Source organism: Heterocephalus glaber, unplaced genomic scaffold, assembly GCF_053883595.1.
Source record: "Heterocephalus glaber isolate CG9 unplaced genomic scaffold, H.glaber_assembly_v1.0 deba00001104, whole genome shotgun sequence".
NCBI classification, from domain to species: domain Eukaryota; kingdom Metazoa; phylum Chordata; class Mammalia; order Rodentia; family Bathyergidae; genus Heterocephalus; species Heterocephalus glaber.
Window position 1 is genome coordinate 514,825 of NW_028258193.1, and position 22,794 is coordinate 537,618.

Here is a 22,794-nt window from a genome sequence, read left to right on the forward strand (position 1 = left end):
GGGGCTTGCTCTGTGGGGGCTCTGACATACGTACCTAACACCAGGGAGGGCCATACTGCTTTTGAGAGCCTTTGCCGAGCTCCTGCGTCCCGCGTGATCCGGCTCCGGAGGCCAGTGCTAGCTTCCCGGTCGCCCTGCCACCTGTGAGCCGCGGCGTGGCCCTTGCTCCGAGACGAGACAGCCCCGTCCGCCCGGCCGTGGGCCCCGTGAGAAGGCCTCCTGGCGGGGCTCGGGTGGTGGGGCCGGGGAGATGAACGCTGCAGTCCGCAGCTACCCCGTGGCCTCCCTCTCCGTGGGCGATCTGCACTCGGATGCGGCCGAGGCCATGCTATATGAAAAGTTCAGTCGGGCGGGGCCTGTGCTGCCCATCCGGGTCTGCGGCGATGTGATCACCCGCCGCTCCCTGGGTCATGCGTACGTCAGCTTCCAGCAGCCAGCTGAAGCTGAGCGGGCCTTGGACACCATGAACTTTGATGGGATTAAAGGAAAGCAAATCTATATCATGTGGCCCCAGAAGGATCCATCTTTGACAAAGTCTGGTGTGGGAAATGTCTTCATCAAGAACCTGGACAAATCTATAGATAACAAGGCACTTTATGATACCTTCTCTGCTTTGCTGCGACAAGGCCATCGAGAAGATGAATGGCGTGCTCCTCAATGACTGCAAAGTGTTTGTGGGCAGATTCAAGTCTCGAAAAGAGCGGGGGGCTGAGCCTGGAGCCAAAGCCGAGGAATTCACCAGTGTTAACATCCAGAACTTTGGAGAAGAGGTGTATGATGAAAGTTGAGGAGCTATTCAGCCAGTTTGGTAAGACCCTGAGTGTCAAGGTGATGAGAGATCCCAGTGGGAAATCCGAAGGCTTTGGCTTTGTGAGTTACGAAAAACACGAGGATGCCAATAAGGCCGTGGAAGAGATGAACGGAAAAGAAATCAATGTGCAAGTCATATTTGTAGGCCATGCACTGAAGAAAGTAGTACAGCAGGCCGAATTAAAATGGGAATTTGAGCAGCTGAAACAGGAGAAAATTAGTCGATACCAGGGTGTGAATCTCTACAATAAGAACTTGGATGACACCATTGATGATGAGAAATTAAGGAAAGATTTTCTCCTTTTGGATCAATCACCAGTGCTAAGGTAATGCTGGAGGATGGAAGAAGCAAAGGATTTGGTTTTGTCTGTTTCTCATCTCCTGAGGAGGCAACCCAAGCAGTCACTGAAATGAATGCCCGCACTGTGGGTTCCAAGCCACTGTATGTTGCCCAAGCCCAGAGGAAGGAAGGAAGAAAGGCTCACCTAACCAACCAGTCCATGCAGCGGGTGGCTGGAGTGAGAGCCCTCCCTGCGAGTGCCCTCTTAAACCAGTTCCAGCCTGCAGCTGGTGGCTACTTTGTGCCAGCCCTCCCGTAGGCTTGGGGAAGACCTCCAGGTCACACACCTAACCATCTGGCACAGATGAGGCCTAATCCACGCTGGCAGCAAGGTGGGGGACCTCAAGGCTTCCGAGGAATGCCAAGTGCTGTACGCTGAGCTCGGCCTCGTCCAGCTCGCCATCTGGCTCCCAACTGCTCATGCTCCGGCCTCTCATGGCCTCCCTACTACCACTCAGAGTCAGTTTTCCCAGAGCAGTGCCGAACCTTGTGCCTCGGGCTGCAGTTGCTGCTGCCCCTCCCCGGGCTGTGGCACCATACAAGTGTGCCTCCAGTGTCCGCAGCCCACACCCTGCCAACAGCCTCTGCAGGCACCCTAGCCCCTGACCGCCTCCATGCTGGCTGTAGCGCCTCCCTCCACCCCCCAGGAACAGAGCAGATGCTCGGAGAACGTCTGTTCCCCCTCATCCAAACAAGGCATTCGAGCCTGGCTGGCAAGTTCACAGGCACTGGAGATGGACAACTCGGAGCTGCTGCACACGCTCGAGTCCCCCAAGTCTCTCCACTCCAAGGTGGATGAAGCTGTGGCAGTTCTACAGGCTCATCATGCCAAGAAAGAAGCTGCCAGAAGGTGGGCACTGTTGCTGCTGTTACCTCTTAGACAAGGAAAACACGATTGAAAAGCCAAATAATCCTTCATGGAATTCAGCTCAATGTTTGAAGACTTCCTAGTTTGTCCTATGGACCTCAACACTGAGAACCACAAGTTGCAAATTGAATAGGTCATTTTGTATCAAAAAGTCAATTATGAAGCACCTAGAACTTTTCAATTATAAGAGTATATTCTCTGGGTTCTGCTATGGCCCAGGCATTTTTTTTTTTCTATTGTGGATTTTGATTTTTTTCCCCAGAAATTGGTTTTATTTGAAGTACCCGAGTCTTAAGTTTCTCAATAAAGAAAAAATCTCCATAAAAAAATAAAAACTAAGGAACACAGTTTACATAGAAATATATTTGCTCAGTAGCCACATTAGAGAGCCCCAAGCTCTGTGAAAGCAGCAGGAAACTTTGTTTTTCCTCCAGAGGCAAAGACAGACTGGTAATATGTGACAGTGTAAGCGGAGACAGATGTTTTGGTAACATGTTGGGCTAATGATGTGGTATTCCTGGACTCAGTAGTTCTACCTGCTGGAAACCTATTCTGAACAGCTCTGAGGAGCATACAGAAATGCCTGCATAGTTCTTATAATTGGGAAAACTGGAAACTACCCGGTGTCCAACAATATGGTGTTTATAGGCTCAATCATGATTCTTCAATGCAAGAGAAAAACAATCAAGTCATTCTGTGTCCACTGATGTGGCCATAGGAGAGGAGCGAAGGAAAGGAACAAGCTGGGTGGATGGGATGTCTGTTCTGAGCAGAATGTCCATTCTGGAGAGGTGGAGGCTTCCGCCTTGAACCTGGATGTGAATACGCCATCTACATGGACAACCAGAGAAGCTTGGTGCTAGCTGCTTGTGAGAATCGAGTGATTGATTGGCTTTCAGTTTGTGTGTTGTCCTAGGGTGAGTATAAATATAAGAAGTGCTTGCTAAAACGAGAGGCCACCTGGCCATGGTCGTGCATGCCTGTCATCTTAGCACTCTAGGAGGCCAAGGTAGGAAGGCTGTGAGTTCAGGGTGGCCCTGGGACTTACAATTTAGTGAGATTCTGTCTCAAAAAATTAAAAAAAAAGCAAAAAGGGCTGGAAGTGTAGCTCAGTGCAGAGGCCCTGGGTTCATTCCCTAGTGTCAAAAAATAAAAATAAAGATCCAGTATTCTGCGTTTAGAATTGTATATTTGGGAGTGATCACTTGGAATTTAGTAATCTGTCATCAAACCAATGCTTTTTCACAGATTTTGGTGACAAAGCACAATTTTCAGATGGCACTCATGAACTTAATGAAAGTTAACATCACATGACCATGTTTTCTAAAGGCCACGTGACGTGTGTAGGAGAGTGTTTTGTGATCACACTAGCTCAGTAAGGAAACAGAGGACATCATGTTTTCCCGACTGATCTTACAGATGCACCTGCTCAAAAAACCCAGTGTTCCTGTTCCATCCAGTTCATGGCCAGGGCAGAAATGCTTTCATGTGTTAGTACGCAGTGAAAAACTTGGGCAGAGAATCTTATATTGAATCAAAATACAGGCATTAGCACCTCAGTGCCTCCCTCAGTGATATCTAGGTGTATGACCCCCATTTTTCTTCCTGAAGAGAAATCCGCGATTGTTCATGTTTCTGGGCCCTCTATTCCACTTTTGGGGTCTGCCTTGTCCTTGGAGGGACCAGTGTAAGTTCACAAGCACTGTTTGTATCATCAGGTTATATCAGGAATTGTAACTCCTGATTTAAAGTATGGTTTTATTGTTTTTCTCTTTGCTTTAATATTTGGAAATTGTTAAACCTATTATCACTTCAAATCCTGCTTTACAATTGAGATGATAATATCTTCACAGTTATGCACACTGAGTGCACTTGGTACATCACTGCAAGCTTTGCTTTTGAAATTCCTGCTGTTATTTTTTATACACAGTTCTGTATGCCTGCTTAGTTTTTGCAGGATTGCTGTTTTCACTTGGTTTAGTTATTGCTTAGCTTCATGTTTTTCCCAGTGGGGGCATTGTTTACCCTCTGTCACATTTTCCCCCTTTCTGTCCATTCCTCATCACAGGCTTCCCCGCCAGCCCAGGCACGGCCATAGCTCCGTGGGTCTCACACCAGCCAGAGCCCTCAGCCTGCACCCAGCTCGCCACCATGGGGACGGCTCAGGTACTGTGCGACCCGTCTTCCTCCTCCCAGCGTCTGTCCCCTCCCTCAGTCGCTTTCAGGCGTCTGCTCACAACCTGCAGTGTCGGGACCCTCTTCCTTGGGTGGTGGGGGTGCTGGGACCGTGGTGCAGGTCCCTGCAGGGAACCAGGAGGCCACCACTGTCATGTGAAGGGGTGGGCGCTAGAACCAGCAAGGTGGGTGTTTTCTAGTCCATGAGAACTCGTTGGAAACAGTCTGTCTTGTCTTCATGTGGTCTTTGGGAAAGGGATGAGGAAGCTGCAAATCAGGCAGCATCCGCCCTGGGGTGCTGGCTGCCTCTGTGCCGCTGGAATGGAGGTAGAGCCAGTATCGCTGTGGCTGTCCAAGGCCCCAGGGTGGGCTTTTCCAACAGCTGGCTGACTTGCTCCTTGTGGCTCCGGTGTCCTGTGGACTGTGGTGCTCAAGTGGTGTTGATGTGTGCGTGGGCCACGAAATCTGTGTCCGTGGAACCGAGGCACGTGCAGCAGGACACAGCCTTTGGGTGCAGTGACTTGGGGCCTTTTTAGGAAGACTCCTTGTCCTGGTGAATCTGGACTGTCAGCTGACTGAGGTGAGATGCTGAGGGGGTGCAGGCTGAGGGCCTGACCTCGTGGGTGGCTTAACGCCCAAGCTCGAGCCAGATGGCTTCCAGGAAGTGAGCTGGTCATGGGGCCACACTGGGGCGTATGCCTGGTCCCTGGCCTCTTCCTCTTTGGCCCTTCTCAAGCTACACTGCTCCCTGGCTGCCGCAAGCTAAGCACCTTTCCCCCACTGTGCCCTTACGTTTCTGGCTTGGAGCCAACTTGGACTAAACCTCTGAGATTGTGAGCCAGAATCAAGCCGTATGCTGTGGACATCAGGTACTTTGTCCTAGCCACGGAAAAGCGATCCGTGCCTCGTGTGCAGCCTCCACTCTCACTTGGAGTATAGTTGGGGATGGGGTTATGGCCGCTTACCCTTCCCCAGTGCCAGTGAATAAAACAGATATCTCACAGAGGAGGCATTTTATTTGATTTGTCAAACTGAAAGGAAGCAAGGATTAAATATGATATAATCTCATTTCTCGCTCTCGAAGAGATTTGAGTTGAAAGATGTTCACATTTCCGAGGGACCCTTGCTGCTGCCTGATAACCTTCCTCCGATCTCGCTGTTGTTTCTTCTCTCTCAGGTCTCTCCAGGTGGTAGTGCCATTTGTCTTCATCTCTGGATCCTAAAACTTCCTTTGCTGACCTCATGGTGTACTGACCCAAGGCCGTCAGACACAGTGGCCACAGCCAGGGTGAGAGGTGCTTTGCTGGGACCAGGGATGTGAGGCAGCTTCTATTTTGAGACCACTTTCCCCTCTAATGCAGCAAAGAACAGCCATACTGTTCCATGAATCAGGTAGTGCTTCCCATCGCGAAGAACAAAACTCATTCTGGCTTGGGAAGCAGAAAAGGAATTTCTTAGGAAGGACACTAAGCATCTTTGACAGCTTTTGACAAGGCTGGACGGGTCACTCGACTCCTCTTCCTTAGGGCCCACTTCCACGGAGAGCACAGTGGCTGGCAGAGCGTGAGTCCCCTGCCAGTGCCCGGGAATGTGGAGCACTCTTGTCTCTTGCTGGTCACGGTTTTCTTTGTGGGGTCTTGCACCCTGGGAAGGGGTCCTCACTTCACAGAAGTTGGCAGCCGTGCAGGGAGGTGGCCCAGAGTGCGTGGGCCACTGCAGATGCATCTCCGCGTTCAGCACTGGGCCCCTTCACCCACCCCTCTTTCTCCCTCAGATTGTCAAGTGACCATCACCGCCCCAAGGGCAGGGTGTCCCCAGAGAGCACCAGTCCTGTCAGCTCCTGGGGCCCATGCTCACCCTCCTGTTTCTGGCCCGCACAGTCCACCTTTGATTTTGCACTGGGGCCCCGATGGTGGTTGTAGAGCAGCCAGCACTCCTCATGGGAACAGGCACACATGGCATGGTGTTCACACATGGACACACTCATGCACCGTGCCTGGAATTACGGACAGCAGACACAGTTCTAGTATTTGGTGTGTGCCTTTTGCCTGGCTGCAGCACTGCTGGTTGGGTCGGGATCTTTACTCTTGGCCAAAGGGGCCATAGCTTGTGGTGGATCTGCCTGTGTCACCCATAAGCTCTGCCAGCAGATCCTGGCTGCAGACATGCCCTAGTCACGGCAAAAGTCCCTGGTCCCCTGGGCATGGAGGGAGGGCTTGCTCATTGCCATCTGCCTACTGATCCAGTGGCTGGATCTCTGGCTCTCTCCCATGTGGGGTCACAGGAGCATGCGTCCCTTCAGCATCTTGCTCCCTGATAGGCTGGGTGTCCTTCTCTGGGTGCCTGTAGTGGCCCACAGGCACGCATCAGTCACTTCTACAGAGTTGGCCTCTGGGGTGGGCTTTCTAGGGTGCTGGAATGATGCAGGCTGTGAAGTTGCCCATTGACATTTGGTCCAGGTGGGCCTTTGCCAGGGACTGTCCCGGGTACTGCAGTGAGTCTGGCCCTACAACTTCTTGTCTGTAGATACTGCCAGGGTCCCCAGGGTCTCTGGGACAACATTGTCCCTCCCCCTTTGGGAAACACTCTTAAATTTTCAGCTTTGTTGGTGGGATGTCGTGTGTGATTTTCCCTTGTGGGCCACGGAGTCGCACTGTGGAGTCAGCACTGATGTCCCTCTGGCCGTATGGTTAACTTGGGCCTCCTCTGCTCTGCCTCATCAGTCCAAGGCTTATCAGTTTTATTGGTCTCCACGAACCAGGTTTGGGTTTCTTTGACTCTTGTTTTTAAACTGTTTCACTGAGGTCTGTTCTGGTCTTTATTAGTTCTTCCTTTTTTGGTTTTAATTTGTTTTTCATTTTTCTTAAGGTTAAAACTGAAGGCATCGATTTGGGATTTCTTCGTTACCCATAGAGGCATTTATTGCTCTCGACTTCCCCAGAGTTTCCACCTTGTTGGGTGCTGTATGTTTTAACTTCCGTGTATCAAGGAGGCAGCAAAGTGGCTGGGAAGCGGGTCATCCTTGGGTTTTCTGGCTGGGATCTGATGGAAGCTCTTCTCTCCCATTCCCTGTCCCTCCAGTGAGCGGCTCCTGTTCAGTCCTCTAGACTGCGGGTTTCCCAAGAGTCTGTGCCCTGTCCTCTGTTGTTCAGTGATCATACCAATGATCCACACTATGTGGACAGTGTGCTCTTGTTTTCTAGATGCGTAAGTTTGGGATTCTTCTTCTTTTACAACCTGCCTCATTTGTTAGGGTTTGAGGAGGGAGAGAAGCTAATGGATGTTCCTTTTTCCCTACTTCCATCCAGTCTCTCTCATTAAAGCTTTTCATGGAAAGAGTCTGTCTTCCCATGCTCTTTCATTAGAGGGAATGTGTTTCTGAACCAAGGAACAGCTTGCCTGTCCCACAGGCTAGCTCTTCAGATGCTCTTATGCCAGTGATTCTCACATAGGGGCAGTTTTGCCCCCAGGGAACACTTGGCCATGGGTTAATTTCAGTCCGTGGGCAGCCAGTGGTGCTCAGGACGGTCCCCACCACAGTAGTTATCTGGACCCAGATGTTGCAAGGGGCATGTGGAGAAGCCGTGGTTTCCTTAGTGACCTAACCTCTAATGTCTGGATATCCCCGGAGTCTTATCTCCAATAAGAAAGATAAGAAGATAGTGCAGTCTAGGTGCAGAACTGCCTGTCTTCAGGGAGAAAACTTCCCAAGGTGCTCATGGGATGGTGAACAGCAGCAGGTTTGCATGTAGATTCATGTAAATGGATCACATTTAAAATAGGCACATGGACCTTGAGAGGGAGTAACGTGTCTTCCAGACACCCTGTTGGACCTGCTCAGGTGGGTGTCCCTCCCACGTGTGAAGGTGCAGGGGAACTGTGATTCCTGCAGCTGCCATCCGAGTGTGGAGTCTCAGACAGGGCTTGCATTTCTCTTGTGCTTAGATAAACGTGAGGACAGACTGCATCTTGCATTTTATTTTATTTAAAATGAGAAAAATTGCATAATGAAGTCTTAGCTTTAGTTATGAGTCAAACCATGATAATTCTAAGTGCAGAAGTCTACATTTATTTTGCAGAAGAAAATTCTCTTTCTTCAAGGTAACTATGAATGGACCTGTGTTGCTCAGAGACAGAGACTGCAAGAAGAGAAACTGCAGGACCCATTTATTGTCCTAAATGTCTAAACAGAGTCCATCTACATACCAAGAAAGCTGTGTATGAAAACATGGCATTGTTCACTGTCATTTGGTAAAGAATCATTAGTTTTTAGTTAGGTTTTAGGATGCCTTCTGATTCTTTAACATGTGTTTAATTTTGACAAACCTACCTAATACTTTCTGTATTAAGCTTGTGTCCAGTCTGGCTTCCCTGTTTACGTGGCTGAACTAGGAGTGGACAGTATCCCATCCTGTCTCCCTCACCAGAGCCCAGAATGCCCCATGTCACCTGTCACAGGGACCCTGCTCCTCATGGTTCAGAGGTGGTGGGGCAGAATGTGTAAAATGCCCATGATCGTATTTCTGTCATGGCCACCTCTGTCCCACCACATCCTCTCACCCTCCGCTGTTGTGACATGCTTTGTGCATGAGCTGCAGTCCCCTGGCTCCCAAGGTAACGCTTAGACAGGGTCTCCAAGGATGGAGTCGGGATTACTCCCTGCTTGTATGATCAGACAGTTCCTACCTTTTTACTTCACAAGCTAGGAGTATCTTTGTACTTCAAAACAAAATATTCATAGTATTTGTAAAAGTGCCTTCTGCCAAACTAATTCTGAGCTTTTCTCATAGAATTGTGAAAACTGTAATTGTAAATTGTCTTATTTCTCTTTTATTTTTAAGAACTACCTAAGCAGTAATTCTGTATTAGTTTTTTTGTTGACATGACCAAATACCTGAGAGAGTCAACTCTGAGGAGGAAAGATTTATTTTGGCTCATGGTTTCTATTCATGGGCAGTTGGTTCCACTACTTTAAGCCAGAAACATCATGGCAAAAGGAAGTGTGTGATGGAAGAAAGCTGCTCACCTCATGGCAGCCAGGAAGCAGAGGGAGGAAGGGGCTGGGGCCAAGAAGACCCTAGAGGCACACCCCCAGTGCCCCATGCCCTCCAGCTGGACCGCCCTTCCCAGTCAGCTGCAGTCTCTTCAGCACACGGATCCAGCAGGAGGCGGGGCCCTGGGGACCCTGCCATCTCTCCATGTCCCACACGCTGCTGTAAGGGGCGGCATCCTCAGCAGGGAGTCCTGGGGACACTGATATTTGCACCAGAACAGTGCCTGCTGTGGGAAAGTCAGCACAGACCATAGGTACATGCTCAGAGACAACTGTTGGTGACGTTCTGATTCTCTTCCCGTGTTTTTCTGTGTTCTTCATATCTGTGCTTATTTTCACAGTTCATACTGTGGTCCCTTGGTTCACAAACGCTTTTGTTTGTGAACAATGTGGTTTGCAAACAGAAGTGTTTAGCAAAATTTTATTTTTGTTTGAGAACTCTGCATTGGGGGACATCATGACTGAGGCCATCTTTTTTGCATGAACACAAGCATGGCCATTTTCCCCAGAACTGTGGAACGAATTACATCTGTGAACAGAGGTACTGCTATATTAACTAACTGAGACATATTGTGCCTATTGTTACAGGAACAGATGTTTTAACAGATTAAGGCAATATATTATGACAGTTCTTCTTGGTAAAACATTTTAAACTGTTTTAAGAGTTACTAAGTTTGCCACTGTGGGGATGTGCCTCATGTGTGTGCCAGGCCCCATGTGGACAAGAATGTCCAGTTTCTGGTAATGTAAATCATGCTTAGTTGGATTCCCTGTGCTTGGGTGTTTGTTCATTTTCATGGAATACATTTTTGGTATTAAAATATCTCAAGTAGCTTGACGATTTCAGAGTCCCAGTGTTTGTACCCACATAGTTTCGAGAGCATGCATCCCCTCCCTCCTCGGGGCTGGGCTGTGGTTTCTTCTGACTTCTCGCTGTGGCCCTGTGCTGAACCTGACCTCTTCCTTCTCTCCCTCCTCTGTGGGTGAATTGTGTGCCTGAGTCTTTTACTCATTTCAGTATTACTGCGATTTTTTTTTATTTCTTAGAGTGGCGTTTGAGTTCAGCTTAATTATTTTATATGTAAGAAGTGAATTCTTACATGATGGGTCTGAATTTGTTCCCTTATGACTTTGATGCTGTTTGAAAGGCCCTGCTCCACCACGCCGTCAGAAACCAGAACCTCAGCTGTGTGACTATCCTGCTATCACATTTGTACTTATTTTTTGCACCCCTATTTTTAGTCCTCCAAGATTTATCTTGAATAGGTGTAAGTGGGGGCTCTACTTCTGCCATGCATTGGTTGGCCAGCTGTTGTAGAATTGTCAGCTAGGAAGTGATACTACTGCGTGGGCTGGCATGGGGCTCTCTTTGTGCTTTGGAAAACACTGACTAGGGCCATGGTGTATCTTTCACTGTGCTTCCTTCCCTTGATGTTTTGGTAAACATCATGTTAAAGCTTTGTCTCCTTCCCTCTGCATGTGCCTGCAGAGGTCACACAGCCTTTGGCACCCCGGACTTTGAAGTGAGAAGCCCCATGCACATTGCAAGGCACAGGCTGACTCGGCGGCAGTTGGGGAGGAGATGGCCGTATTGTGTCCTGGCTGTGCCTCAAGGTCCATGAGACTTGGGCAGGTGTGCCAAGGAGGTCAGGGACGCCATGACGTTGCAGTCCTTAGGGCCTCTGAGGAGGGGCCTGGCTTCCCACGTGAACTGCGGTGTCACTGTGACACCACCGAGGTGTCTTGCACAGTCGAAACTTCCCTCAGAGTTCTGCAGGCCAGGAGGTGACATGGGTCTCCCAGGGCCAAAACCAAGCTGTCAGCAGGGCTGGTTCTTTGGAGGCTGTGTGGAGGATCTTCCTGGTGCCAGGTCCTGCAGCAGCCCTGGAGTCTTTTTCACACTGCTTTCTGGTTCTCTGCCATTGAGGCCCAATTAGTCTGGGCCACCGGTGCTGGGAGCGCTGCGCTGTGGCTCACTGCGGCCAGGCCTAACTCGCCTCCTCTCTCGGACGAGGCAGGGCCCCACGTGGAACCAGGAACTTGCATCTTGTTCGCTTCCTCCCGAGCAGGAGGCAGGGCCCCGAGGGAGGAGAACAGGCGACCAGAGGCCGTGGTGGAGCAAGGCTGAGAAGAGGGTTGTCTTCCTGCCGGCCCAGTCGCCAGAGAGCCATCAAGCGCGATGTGCTGCAGACTCTAGCCACTCTACCTGTTCCAGTCACAGGCATGCCCTTTGACCTCCCCCTGTGCTTCCCTTACATCTACACTGCAAATAAAGGTGCTGGGCATACCAGTCAGCCCTTTTATCCCATCAGGAGAAGGGTTTCCACCTGGCCCCAGCTTTATCTCTTTGTCATTCTCTCTGTCTGTTTTTCTTAATCTCCCACTGTCATTTCTCACTCCGTGGACCCTTCAGCCACTTGGGCTGTGGCACACTGGGAGTCCAGGGCCACCATCTGATCCTTAGCCATATCTGTAGGTCTCTGTCCTGCCAGGTTGCACCAGCTCCTTGGGACAGGGTTTAGTCTTCATCTAAATCCATGTTCAGCTTTCATCTTTGGAGGTTTTATTTTTACCATCAGTTTGGACAAAATGTCTACATTTCCTGGACAAAAAGTTGCAAAGTAAATATCTCATTTTCTTTGTATTTCAGAGCATAGCAGGTAGGATTAGTTCCTTTGTTGTTTTCAGAGCAGTAAGAAAGAGAACATTGTCTCTCAAGGCTGATTTCCTGAGTGGAGCCTGTGTTTGTGCTGGATTCTCAGAGCAGTGGCCCCTTCCAGGATACCCTCTCAGAGTGCCTGGACCCTTTGATTATCTGGGCTTGAAGAATGGTCATATTTTAGGGTTATCTTCTCTTTGACACAAGTAGATCGATTGTTTGTAGAAGGAGATATCCTTCCATCTACTTCATTATCAGGTAGGAAAGACTCCTCCTCCCCATATTTAGAAGTTACTGATTAATCAATTGGTTCTCATCACCATCCAAAGATGACTGATTTGTTTTTGAAGAATATTATTACGAGCTCATGGGTTGACCACATCTGGTGTGTTTCTGCCCCCTGTGAGCACTTTCTAGGACAATACTCAGACTGTCTTGCCCTGGCCAGTGGGGTCCCCCAGTGCTGGCCCTAGAGACCTGGGAATGTTTGATTTGATGCTCACATTGCCATCTATGTCACAGAGGTGGACGTATGCGTTGTCCAAGCCTCCTGCTTCATTCAGTGAAGGTGGCACTTGAGGACACTCTGATCTCAGGGGTGGTTGTGGCTGTGGGCTGGTTATTGTCTCCAGACCCCGTAGGGGGCAAAGCGGGGGAAACTCATGGACTCTTGGGCTTTCACTTGCTGACCTCTATAGCTCCTGTGGTAGCTGTGCCTGGGTGCATAGTGTATGCACATCCCCATGGTCTGTGTCCTGAGTCCAGTTCCCTGGTACCTGCTTGCTCTTTTGATGTGCGTGGAAACTTTTTAAATTTGAGAACAATTTTCTTGATTTATAGCTTTGAGCATTTGCTATTTTTACTCATTTCTTGATCTTTCTCTTTTGTCCCTCATTTGTAAAATGAGCTAGCATCTATTTCTAGTTTTTTTCTGAATTCTGTCCCTTAATTTCTAAGTTTCTCAGATTCTGAGTTTTGTTGCTCTTCCTGCTGTCTTCCAGCCTGATGTTCCGGTTCATTCTGTGGAGAGGTCTTTCTGGCCTGCTTTTGTTCTATGTAGGGCTCTTACTCTGCCCCTGGGCTTCTCATGACTTTATATTATGTTGACTTGACCTTGATCCCTTTCTGTCGGTCATTTGTAAGTGGTCTGAACTCGGCTGAACTTTTGGGAGCACTCGGGCTCTGCTGGCCTTTTGCTTTCATGGAGGTGCCAGCCAGGTGCCTGGTATGGTCTGAAGGCTTCCTGGCTCCTTCCTCTCCCGATTCACTCCATCTGGGTGTGGCCTGTGCAGTTGTGACCCTGTTTCCACTCTTTCTCAGTGTGAGGTGCTCTCCAGAAAGATGTGGCTGATCAAGTCCAGGGCTTGGCAGGGGAGGCTTGGTGTGCAGCCCGTCATTGGTGGATTGCAGTCAGGTGCAGCCAGGGCGAGGCTCCTTCTGGCCACCTTCCTGGGGTGTCACCTGGGCTTGTCCTCCACAGCCTGCTTGGGCCTGGCTGCTCGTGCGCTGTGGGCCTGGTGTAGGGACTGGGGAAGACTGATCCCTACGTTCTGCACAGTACTCGTCGTGAAAGAGTTATTTATCACCCGAAGGACATTCCTGGTCCCCATGTCCTTGTTATGAATAGCTTCACATTTCTTTCACATGTCCTGTCAAGGTGTGACTGTCTTTAAAAGATGGATTTAAGCCATTGCTGTTTACCTCGGTTGTTTTGGATACATTTTTCTTGGGTCATTTGGAGGAAGTATTTTAAAACCTTGGTAATAGCTTGCAGTATGTTTGATACAAAAAATTTTAGTGATGATTTTGACATTTAATAGAGCCTGTTGACCTACTGTTTTTCATACTAAATGGTCTACTAATTTTTTCAGCTGTTGAAAAGTTTTGGTTACTTTGTGGTGCACCATGAGTAATATCTAGTATTTTTTCAGCGTTGCCATTGGATTAAATGAATTAGAAGATAATTGTGTTTGTGGGGAAGGAAATCATAGTTTTTCCATCAGGAAGTGGAATTCAAATGATAGGGTGGTTCATTTATTTGTAAATCAATGTACTCTTTTAAAGAAACTCTTTATTGAGGTGTACCTGCAGTAAAGGGTGCCAGTCACATCATAGCCCAATGAACTTTTGTGAAGATAAACAAATGAAATACTTGGAGACTCCATATCACCTCCCTTTCCTGGCTGTCCCCTGCTTTCTCTCCCATTGGGTAACCACCATCGTGACTTTAAATAACGTAGGTTAGTTTCCTTATATTTGAACTTCATATAAGTGGACCTTCCAGCATATATCACTATTTATTAAGAACTTAATTCAGAGATTATTCACATGCAAAATATTTGGCCTATTTAAAGGGTGCAATCTGGTGCTCTTTAGTAAGGCAGGCAGCTAGCATCAGGTTGAGGAAACTGCTAATACACCTGTCTCTGGACAGGTCCTAGAAACAGAGTTAAGCCCTGTGCGTACTTTGTGATTGGTGTCTTTCCTGTTTTCAGCATCCATCCATGTTGAAGCCTGTGCTTCCTTCCTTTAATTGGTGAATAGCATTTGTTGTACGAGTGCCCCACATTTTCTCTGTCTAGTCACCTATCTGTGAGCATTTGGGCCATTGTCTGTTGTGAATAACCCTGGCGTTTCTGTGTGAATGTGTTTAATGTCTTTCAAGGGTATGCCTAGAGAGAGCTGATGGGCATGGTGACTTTATGTTAACTTTTTGAGGAGCTTCCTGCCTGTTTTGCAAATGATTGCACCACTTTATATTCTACCAGCAGCATGTGAGGGTGCAAATCTCTCCACGTCTTCCCCAGCACTTGCTATTATCTGTCCTTTATATTCTCCTGACCTAGTGATGTGAAATATATCTCCTTGTGCCTGTGGCTTGCATTTCTCTGATGGCTCATGATGTGAGCAGCTTCCCGTGTGCTTTTTGGCCATGTAAATCTCTTTTGGGAAATATGGATTTACTTATTCACTGTCTTGTTGACGGACAATTGGTTACTTTACAGTTGTTGGCTACTGTGAGCAGCCCTTTGGACATTCTTGTGTTTGTCCTATGGTGAACATATGTTTGTGTTTCTGTGGGAAGTAATCCTGGGTTTGAAGTGTTCAGTTAATGGGATTGTTTGTGTTGAGATTGAATAGTTGTTTCCTGAGTGGTTTTACCAAAGTGTACTTCTGTTGGGAGTGCCTGGCAGTGCCTGTTCTCTGTAGTTTGGCAATGTGTGGTATCTCCATGCCGCCCTGTCAGTCATCCTGGGAAACGTGTGATGGTAACTGTTATGATTTTAATTGGCACTCCCCAATGACTAATGAAGTCACGTGCCTTTACTTTACATGTATGGGTTTTTCTTATGTGGCTCATGTCTAGGTGCCTGTTAAAATGTTCTGACCACTTTTATAATGGGTTATCTTTTATATTTTTTAAAATGTGGGAATAATTTCTATATTTGGGGATCCATATTTGAGGACAACCATTTATTCTCACTCTGTAATTGAACTGAATTCACTTTCTTAAAGTTATACTTTAACAAATGTTATCTTTGCTGGGAGGAATTGAACCTAGGGCACTGAGCTACATCTCTAGCCCCCTACCCCCTTTTGAGACAGGGTCTCGCTCACTCCTTAAGTTGTCCAAGATAGGCCGGAACTTGAGATCTCCCTGCCTCAGCCTCTAAGAGTACTGGGGTTGTAGGTATGCACCATCATGCCCAGCTTGTTCTGTAGTTAACATAATTAACTCTATCAATTGTCCATATGTGGCAGCACTTTTAAAATGATATCTAATAAATATTTTCCTACTTAAGGTTGCAAGATGATTTTCTCGATCATCTTCTTAAGGTTTTTTTTTAACTTTCCTAGGTATATTGGCAGTTTCGTATATAATATGTCCATGTACTTTGAAAGGCCATGTTTTCAAGTTAGAAGCATTATCCTGGCTGTTGGAAGCGCACGCAGGTAGTGGTGCCGGGGCGTTCTGTGACACAGCACGGTGGCGCACATCATGTTTGTGATCTGTATGGGATTCCCCGGGTCATGGGTGGTGCAGTTGGCCTTGACTCTCCATGTTGAGGCTGCCGTGATCTCTATTTGCTCACCAGCCAATGAAATATCTGGGCTACATCCTGGATGCTGATGGGAGACACAAGGCTCCAGGGCCAGAGACAGAGAACTTTGTTATTTACAGGGCAGCAAACACCATGGTCACGATCAGCATGCCATGTCCAGGCTCTTGCCCTCTGCATTCCCCAGAGAGATGTGGATGGACCTGGTGGGGAGTGCTGAGCTCTGAGAGCCTTAGCTTTTATTTGAACAGTGATGCCATCTGCGTGTCCTCATGGAGGGAAGGAAGCTGTCATTCTCCTGGTTGCTGAGTGCAGTCCAAGCCCTTAGAAGTGGCCTAGGAAGTGACTAGTGGATGTGTGTCTTCAGACACGTGGCAGGTACTTTCCATCATCTTCCTGTGGCTTGGGTCTTATTCCTACAGCACTAGGCTGAGGATGGAGGCTCTTCATGTTCTTAACTTTTTGTTAAGAACCCACGAAAATGTGTGTGGAAGTGTGGTGGACACAGTTAACCATCAGGGCCACACATCTGCTGAGTCTGGCTGTTTCTAGAGGAGGAAGCCCGCCAGGACCTGGCCAGGTTGAATCAAGTCCTAGCTAGTATACCTTTCCTGTCCACATAATGGAGCATTGTTCAGTGGTGCCTCGGTTCACGGACTTGATTCTTTCCACCATTTTGGTCCCAAACTGAATTGGATGAGAATCAAATCAAATTCAGTGGTTAGGTTCAATGTTGACCTTATGGGGAAATTTGATTAGGTTCCTATCCAATTTGGTCTGTGGCCAGAATCATGGAAAGAATTAAGTTCATGAACTGAGGCACCATTGTACCAAACCTACTTCTAGTAAAGGTGGAATCGAATGGAAAATTTTAGGGTGAAATAACACATTTTAATACATGTATGCATAGGGATGGGTACAATTGATCACATAATGAAAACATCAGATGCTGGTGTGTGCTTCACATGAATACATTTGCATTGTGTTCAAGTACACATCCACAATATGTTTACCTGTATTTGGTGTGTAAAGGTAAGGGCAGTGTAGATGGTCTATGGACACGCAGTATCAAGCCACCTGCTGTAAATTGAGGCGCCGCTCTGCTTCTCCACTGCCATGCTGAAATGAGTTGCACATAAGTAAATATTAAAGTAACAACAAAATCTTGTGAAACTATTGGCAAAAGGAAGTCCAGTCCCCCTTATGTGCACATGAGCCATGTGAGAGCACATGCACTCGGTGACAGTGAGATCCTGGGCTCCCCAGGAGCGAGCCTGTTGTCTGAGTCTCAAGTATCTGGTAAGACATTGGTCACATGTGAGGCAGGGTGGTTCTCATTGGGAGGAAGGGGTTGGGACATTCCAGGCATGCTCGTGTCTATTGTGTCCTGATTGTCACAGGCTGGCAACATCCTGTGAGGAAAAGGCTGCACACGTGTGTGCACACAAGCACATGCATGGCGTGGGTCACACCTGGCGGCTTGGTATGGAAGGCTGGCCATGTGCACGCATGGTTTGGAATTGCAGAGCATCACTGAGTTGTGCCGTGAACCTGTCTCCCTCAGACCCAGGGTGCTGTAGCAGCCTGGCCCCCCAGGCTCTTCACGAAACTGAGACCTGTGTGGCGAAGACCCAGGTTCTGCAGGGCAGGCCTTCAGGGTAGAGCAGCTGCTGGTGATGCTAATGATTCCGGACAAGTAACAAAAGAAGTCAGAGAGGGCAAACTTCTTTTTTCCCCTCTCATTGGAGATCAATTTAGAAAGAATTAATGTTTTGTGATTTCGTCAGAAGTTCTCTCTGGGCCTTTCTGGGCACTGATTCTTGGAGCCTCTAAGAGGTAATTTCCTGCCTTTTAAAAAAATAGATTCGGTAAAAACGCTTCTATTTTCTGGAGGAAATACTAGTTTTCCAAGTATTTGATCTGTGTGAATGGAATCTCAGTGCACTTTCCGCCTGGCTTTCTCTATGGTTCCATGCAGCATTCCTGGGATGGGGCTGCACAGTGGCTGCAGCTTGTTCACGGAGAGCCCATGGTGAGTGTGCCGGGTTTATTTCTCCATTCTCCTCTCCAGGGACATTGTGAGTGTTTCCAGCTGTGTTACTGTTGTGGGGCTGCCGTGGTCATTCTGGCTGGGTCTTCTGTGCTATGTCTGTGAGCTCTCGTGCACCCTCATCACAGGAGCCGCGTGCAGCTTCACCAGATGGTGTGCTGGCTCCCCAAGGTCACAGGCCTGTGTTCTCAGTCCTTGCCAACACACAGCATAGCCAGATTTAAGTACTGTGCCAGTCTTTCATATGTAAAGGGAGAGATCTTGTAATTGATATTCTCTGTCTATAGGAGGGATTGGATTGTGTGTGTGTGTGTGTGTGTGTGTGTGTGTGTGTGTGTGTGTGTATTGGCCACACTCCTTTCCCGTTGTGGCAAGTGCATGTTAAAAATTGTTGTCTGTTTTTCTACTTGGTTGTCTTTTTATTGATGATTTTTAGGCATCCTCATGTTTTACATACAAGTCATGTATCACTTCTATGAGTTACGGTTTGGTGTGGCTTCCGTTAGCTTGCATAATGCATTTGCATTTCATTGTGTATGTATAACCGCTTACATATTAGTTGATTTTAAAATTTGCTGAGTAACATTCCATTAGGAGAGACCACTGTCCTGGCGTGAACAAAGCGAAAGGACCCTGCAGGACTTGCCTAGCAGTGGGGTCATGGCTGGCACCAGCGTGATCACGCATCCCTGACTGGCAGTGTCCATGACAGGCTGAGTGGGCAGAGGGTTTTCAGCTCACATGGCACTTCCTTCAGTCCTAGGAATGCAGGTATGTGTTCAGCTGCCTGAGAAACTGCCAGGATGCTTCCCAAGTGCTGCCCAGGTCCCTGCCAGGCAAGCAGGATGGTCCCAAAACTCCGTATTGACTCCAGCCCTTCCGTGGCTGACCCTGTCCTCGAATTCCCAAGGGGCAGTTTTATCTGTTCAGTCACTGTCCTGTGACTGGTGATGTTGAGCCCTAGCCTGCTCAGTGACATCCTCACTCCCCGTGAATTGTTCAGATTGCCATCTCATGTTAAAACACTGAGTTGTTCATATTTTGATGTTTGCTTTTGAGATTTCCTTGTGTATTCTAAGGACACGGTTTGTCAGAAATGACATTTACAGGGCCGGGGATTTAGCTCAGTGGTTTCACCGCCTGCTGCGCAAGCGCAAGGACCCGAGTTCCATCCCTGGTACCAAAAAAAAATAAGAAAGAAATGGCATTTACAAATACACCCTTCTAGACCGTGAGTTGTCTTTTCATTTTCATAGCTACGCCTTTTGAACAACAGTATATCTGAATTTTAATAATGTGCAAATTATCCATATTTTATGTGCATTGTGATTTTGGCATTGTATCTCAGAATTGTTTGGCTAATACAAAGCCACAAAAACATTCTCCAGTGATTGCTTCAAAAAGTTTTACAGTTTGGGGTTTTAAACTTAAGTCTATGATATATTTTTAATTTATGCGTAAGATAGAAAAATAGGTTGAGTTTTATTTACTTATTCTTACTTTTTAAGGTCCAGTTTTTTGAGAGTAGCTTTAGGTGGGCAGCACAGTTGAGCAGCGGGTACAGAGGTGTCGCCCCAGCTGTCCTGTGGGCATGAGGCCTGCCTGCCAGCCACCCCCACCCCAGGGCATCACAGCTGATGAGCCTGCGTTCACACACATTGTCTCTCACTGCCCACAGTTACCCGTGCGTCTGCACTGGGTGTTGTGCATTCTGTGGGGTTGAACAGATGTGACAGCATGTGTCCGCCATGATGGTGTCACACAGAGTACTTCACCGTCTTCAGGGTCCTCTGTGTGCCACATGACCAGCCTCCCTCCACCCCTCACAACCCCTGATGATGTACTCTGGTTTTGCTTTTCCCAGAATGTCATTTAGTTGGAATCATACAGCGGGCAGCCTTTCAGACTGGCTTCTTCCCTTGAGCAACATGCATTTAAGTTTCCTTCATGTCTGTTCATAGCTTGGTAACTCCTCTCTTCTTATCGCTGCAGGCTCTTCCATCTCCTAGACAAGCACGGTTTATCACGGTTTATCCATTTATCTACCGAATGGTACCTTGGTTACTTCCAGGTTTGGACAGTTGTGGATAAAGCTGCTGCCTACACTTGGGTGCAGGTTCTTGTGTAAACACAAGGTTTCAGCTCTTTTGACTGAATTCTGTGAGACTGCTGAATCACATAGGACAGTGGTGGCGAACCTTGTAGAGAAACCTTGTAGAGCTTTCAGTGATAACAAACAGCCAGCTGTGGCACATGTGCCACAGGTTCGCAACACAGGCTCCTCTGTTTCCTGACACAGGAAGAGGATGTTTAATTTTATAAGAAGTCACCAAGCTGCCTCTCAAGGTGTCTGCACCATCTTACATTCCCCACAGTGAGAAGCAGGCATTCCTGCGGCCCATGACCTCACAGTGCTTGATGTTTTCAGTGCTCTGAGTTTCTGGCCAATTTCATGGAATCTCATGCCTGAGACTTTGAAACCATGAGCCAGAGTAAACCTTTCCTCCTTCAAGTCAGCGTCCTCAGGTGTTTTTTGCTTTTGTCTTTGGTACTGGGGATCGAACTCGGGACCTTTCGTTTGTGGCGGCACCATTGAGCTAAATCCCGGGCCCAGTACCCAGGTTTTTGCCACAGTTTGTAGATGTGTTCTTATTCTCTTGGTTTTGAGTTACTGCAAATGCTTCAGTCACTTGTTGAACTTTTAGACTATGTTTGTCTGCACATCAATCTGTTTAAAAAGACTTTAAAGATTATTTCAACCTGAATGCTTGCTTCCAGTGTGTGGTTTAATTGGTGTCTAGTTTGCTCTGCTATTGGAAAAGAGAAAGTTCATTAATTCTTCATGCATTATTTTATTTGCAAAGCATTTGTTTGAAGAAAAGACTACTCAATTTTTATTTAACACTCAAGCATTTATTAAATAATTTTTAGTTTAGTATTAGTCAACCATTTCTCCCATCTTTACACATGGTTAATAAAATCAGAATTCACAAAGAAAAGTTCCACAAATATTTAGACAGCAAATTATTTAGCCATTTATAAATATTTTAATTCATAGTTCTCATGGAGTAGATTCTCTTTTGCATGATATTCTGAACGTATTAAAAACACAGACACATCGCAGTGATTTAAAAACTGTGCAGGAGGAATAGCTCTTCTGCCCTCTCAGTTTCTTCTGTACAGGAGCCTGTGGACTGGGCTGATGGGCAATCAGCAGGACAGAAAGCTCACCGTGGCCATGGGTGCTCCGTGATGTGTGGGCTACAGGGGTAGTGAGAGGTTGGGTGCAGACGCCTAACTCAGCAGGGGATGAGGGGGAGCCGATGGGAAGAACTTTCTTCAGGAAAAGCAGTGGGACTTTCAGGGGAGAAAATGGAGACAGGAATGCTTGTGGGGTGTCTGTGTGCATGTGTGTGATGGCCTGAGTCCACATAAATTTTAGGGTTGTTCTCTCTAGCTCTGTGAAAAATGATGTTGGTGTTTTGATTGGGGCTGCATTAAATCCATGCAGCAGTTTTCGGAGCATTGGTTCTGCCTGTCTAGGCACAGAGGACATCTTTCCCTTTGCTGAGGTCCTTTTCAGTCTCCCTTTTCAGGGCACTGTAGTTTTCATTGTTGAGTTCTTTCACTTCCTTGGTTAAGTTAATTCCCAAGTATTTTATTTTTCTTGACGCTCTTGTGAATGGTATTTTTCCTAATTTCTTTCTCAGTGAGTTCATTATTGGTATACAGGAATGCTCTTGATTTTTGTGTGTTGATTTTATATCCTGCTACATTACTGAATTTGGTGATTAATTCTAGGAGTCTTTTGATGGAATTTTTTGGGTGTTCTATGTAGAGAATGTCATCTGCAAATAATGATAATTTGATTTCTTCCTTTCCTATACATGTCCCTTTTTTTACTTGCCTGACTGCTCTGGTTAATTTTCTGAGTACTACTGTGAACACAAATGGTGATAGTGGACATCCTTGTCTTGTTCCTGATTTTGAGGGAAAATTTTCAGTTTTTTCTCAGATAATATGATGTTGGCTGTAGGTTTGTCAAAAATGACTTTTTAATTATCTTTTTATAGCAAAACATTTATCAGTACATTTTACACATGCACAATGATAACACTCATCATAGGGAATTTGCACCTGTACACATACCTCTACCTCCCGCTTCTTTCTTTCCCATTTGCCTCTCCCCACAAGCTCCCCTCCCCTCCCTATGTACAAAAACTTTGTTTCCATTTTAACTTTTTTCTTGTGTCTTCCTTCCTTTTTCCCTCTCCCCTCCCTTGTTCCCCTTGCCATTTGAACCTTTTCTTCCCATTTCCCAGTCTCTATTATACATTTTAGTCCTCATTTCCACTTTCAGTTTCTCACATCAGAGAAACAATTTGGTATTTAAACTTGTGTGTCTGATTTATTTCACTTAAGAGTATGATCTCAAGGTGCATCCATTTAGCTAAAAATGTCTCAAGATCATCCTTCTTTATGGCAGAGTTGTACTCCATTGTATAAAAAAACCATATCTTCTTTATTCATTCATCAGTTGATGGGCATTTGGGCTGTTTCCAAGTTTGAGCTATTACAAACTGTGCCGCTGTAAGCAAGGGTGTGCATATATTGCTGTGGTAGGATGCTTTTAATTCTTTCGGGAAGATACCAAGAAAGGGAATAGCTGGGTCGAATGGAACCTCTAGTTTTAGTTTTTTGAGGAATCTCCACACTGATTTCTGCAGTGGTCGCATCAGTCTGCACTCCCACCAGCAGTGGAGAAGGGTTGTTATTGG

General features: G+C 47.0%; 1 protein-coding gene and 1 pseudogene across 5 annotated transcripts in view; both read left to right on the forward strand.

The window, feature by feature from the left end:
- Positions 1-22,794, forward strand: part of Dlgap2 (DLG associated protein 2) — a 520,842-nt gene that overhangs the window by 60,446 nt on the left and 437,602 nt on the right. For 2 of the 5 annotated variants that reach the window (XM_004869559.3, XM_087210079.1), the window contains exon 2: positions 4,087-4,184. The exons of the other annotated variants lie outside the window; for them this stretch is intronic. In XM_004869559.3, the coding sequence (XP_004869616.2) occupies positions 4,170-4,184 (15 nt within the window). In that variant the 5' untranslated portion in view covers positions 4,087-4,169. The remainder of the gene's footprint in view (positions 1-4,086; positions 4,185-22,794) is intronic. 5 annotated transcript variants of the gene reach the window in all.
- Positions 251-4,078, forward strand: LOC101715217 (polyadenylate-binding protein 4 pseudogene; annotated as a pseudogene).